At 36.7% G+C, this 2,737-nt stretch overlaps 1 protein-coding gene across 2 annotated transcripts; it reads right to left on the bottom strand.

Moving 5' to 3' along the window:
- Positions 1-752: 752 nt before the first annotated feature.
- LOC110630080 (non-functional NADPH-dependent codeinone reductase 2) lies at positions 753-2,524 on the bottom strand. 2 transcript variants are annotated; one of them, XM_043949421.1, is made up of 4 exons: positions 2,037-2,524; positions 1,392-1,635; positions 1,118-1,297; positions 753-1,045 (listed from the first exon to the last, which is right to left on the bottom strand). In XM_043949421.1, the coding sequence occupies exons 1-4, from the start codon at positions 2,507-2,509 to the stop codon at positions 821-823; spliced, it is 1,122 nt and encodes a 373-aa protein (XP_043805356.1). In that variant the 5' UTR covers positions 2,510-2,524; the 3' UTR covers positions 753-820. The 2 variants fall into 2 exon arrangements, with proteins under 2 accessions (XP_043805356.1, XP_043805355.1); XM_043949420.1 differs by having other exon boundaries at positions 753-1,297.
- Positions 2,525-2,737: the final 213 nt, after the last annotated feature.

Here is a 2,737-nt window from a genome sequence, read left to right as displayed (position 1 = left end):
AGGTATTAACAAACTTGTCGATTGTTGGATAATGAATCTGATTTCAGTTCGGGTTGTTAGCTAGTAGTTTTATAAATTTTTTTGGACCCATCAAATATAATTAGATATAAAATGATTTGTGGATTTCATATTTTTTGGAAATAAGTTGTTTTCTGATATTCAGATAATGGGCCAGATTGGGGGGATTTTAGACTGTGACACCCAGCCCAACTACTGTATTTATGGGGAGATTTCTTTTTTTTTTTTTTTTCTTTTTCATTGGACCTTTTGGTTTTAATTGGATTGAATAGTTTATAATTCTAAAAACAATTTTAATATCATTAAATTAAAATTTATGAATTTCTTTGATGTTACATTTGTTTAGAATTATCTGTGCGTGCTTGTGAATTCAATTCACAACAATGTCTAACATTTCCAATAATTTGTTATATCAATGGGCTTTCCGCTCCTCTAAATGTCAATTCAGAGGCCCAAAAAAAATGTCTGATTTTCAGATAAGGCCCAAGTTTCCAATTGAACTGATCCATCAACTAATATTTCAAAAAATAAATATTTAAATTTTATTCTTTTTGTATATCAATATTAATGAAATTATTATATTTTGAATCCACAAAATCAAGTTTGGATAAATATTATGCATAATATATATATATATATATATATATATATATATATATATATATATATATATATATATATATAAAGTGGGTTAATAAAAGGTTTATTAAGGAGTTGGTGTGGAAGGCTATAGGTGATTAAATTTGAAATGGTTAAGGAGCAAGTGCATCATACAACACAAGTTCACAAGTTTACCATGAGGTTAAATCTCCCCATCCCATAGCTCTTCAAGGGACTTGTATGGTCCATTTGCTGAAACTAGTTGTTCTTTAGGCTGTAATCTTCGTTGTGGGATTTGATTGATCCTCTCATGATCATCTTCCAATAGTGCCCAATCAAATATGTCCATGTTCTCCTTCAGTCTTCCTTTCCTATAACTCTTAACTATAAAACTTGTTCCTTGCTCGTGTACCCATCGCAGGCAAACCTGCCCACATGTATAATACAATTCATAAAGTTCACCAACATACATGATGCAGTTTGTGTTCTGAATAGACACCTGAGCAACCGTCTTGCCACGAGTCTTTGCAATCTCATTTAGTACTTCATTGTCCATAACGAAACTGGTGCCCCAGCGAGCCCCTTTTGCTCCTAGAGGAGAGTAAGCAGTCACTACGATGTCATTGGCCTTGCAGAACTCTCTGAGCTTCTTTTGTTGCCAGAGAGGGCTCATCTCCACCTATAAAACTCACCGGATTTCTGGATTTTCAATACTCTATGATATAGCATACAGACATATGATTTAAGACAAATAAAAATGAAAAAAGACTTGCTTGATTTACTGCAGGAGGAATAGTTGCGAAGGCAAGTAAGTGTTCAAGCTTCTTGCAAGAGAAGTTGCAAACTCCAATGGCCTTTGTGAGGCCAAGCTGTTGGCACTCTTCCATGGCTGCCCACACAGACTTGAAGTCCATTGGCAGAAGCTCGTCCTTAGGAATTGGGAACATTGATCTTCCTGGCTTACAACTGATGGGCCAGTGGATCAAATAAAGGTCTAAATACTCCAGTTGAAGATTCCTGTGCACAATTGGTATTGTGTAATCTAAACTGGTTACCAGGAGAAGAATAAGAAAATTAAAGCAGAAATTTTGGGTTTGATTTTGCATTGAACCAAACCAATTCAGTCTTAAAGGGTTCATTCCCCATTAACTCGCAAGCCCATCGGGCCTCGATCCTTTGTTTGATCACCAAGGATCGATTAAGATAATTGCTTGTTCAGCAACAATTATGAAGGCATTATTTAGTAATTTGATTGAAAAAAAAATTGATAAAACAGTCATTGTTGCCGAACTGGACCACTAAGAAAAAAAAAAAGCCAAATCTGGTAAAATGTGCATCAAAATTTATAGAGCTCCAGTTGCTTATATGCTAATCTACAGTAATGAAGAGTAAAAAAAAGGATAGAATCTGTTTCTTGCCTGAGGGAATTGTTTAGAGCAGGGATAACAAGATCGCTGTGAGCATCGGAGCACCACAGCTTAGAAGTAATGAAGAGCTCGTCTCGAGAGCCAATAAGGCCAAGGCTAAGCGCTTCAGCTATGGCTTCTCCCAGAGCTTTTTCTGACCTGTACAGTGGAGCAGTATCAAAGTGCTTGTAGCCAACCTTGATCGCCTCCAGGACTGCCGTCTTCATTGTGGCTTCATCAAAGGGGTCCGCCGCTGTCCCCATGCCTATTACCGGCATTTCCTGGTGACCGGCGTAGGAGGCCAGTTTTATCTTCGGTGTTTTCTGTGCTTTGACCATGCCTTGAAGAGAGAATCTTGCAAGTTTGGTGTTGGTTTTGTCGATGCAGTATAGCCTCCTCTCTATTGGCCGGGGCATAGCATAGGGATGAGAAATTTTGCATTTCAGTCCTCCATTTTGAAGTATTTGCATATTTTCCTCTGACATGCTAAGGAAGGGTATGGAATTGCACATAATCATATTAAATTAAATCAATTAAAAAAAAAAAAAACAATTTAACATAATAAATTCAATTGGTAATGAGTTTAAATGGATGGTTAAATTTACATGTGGTGGTTGTTAGTACTTCCTGTTTCTCAACCCATAAGAGGCCAAAGGAAGCTGCAGTTGCTTGAAGTTGAGGGTCCTCTCAGAGATCTCAATTATAGCTATTGT

This window comes from Manihot esculenta, chromosome 13, assembly GCF_001659605.2.
Source record: "Manihot esculenta cultivar AM560-2 chromosome 13, M.esculenta_v8, whole genome shotgun sequence".
NCBI lineage: Eukaryota > Viridiplantae > Streptophyta > Magnoliopsida > Malpighiales > Euphorbiaceae > Manihot > Manihot esculenta.
Note: the sequence above shows the minus strand (reverse complement) of the source record. Positions and strands in the feature narration are given on the sequence as shown.

Coding starts and splice junctions, on each gene's coding strand:
- LOC110630080 (XM_043949420.1), bottom strand. CDS start 2,509: ATGTCAGAGGAAAATATGCAAATACTTCAAAATGGAGGACTGAAATGC. Junction 1,636..2,036: donor GCTCTAAACAATTCCCTCAG/GCAAGAAACAGA, acceptor AATTGTGCACAG/GAATCTTCAACTGGAGTATT. Junction 1,298..1,391: donor TTCCTCCTGCAGTAAATCAA/GCAAGTCTTTTT, acceptor TGAGTTTTATAG/GTGGAGATGAGCCCTCTCTG.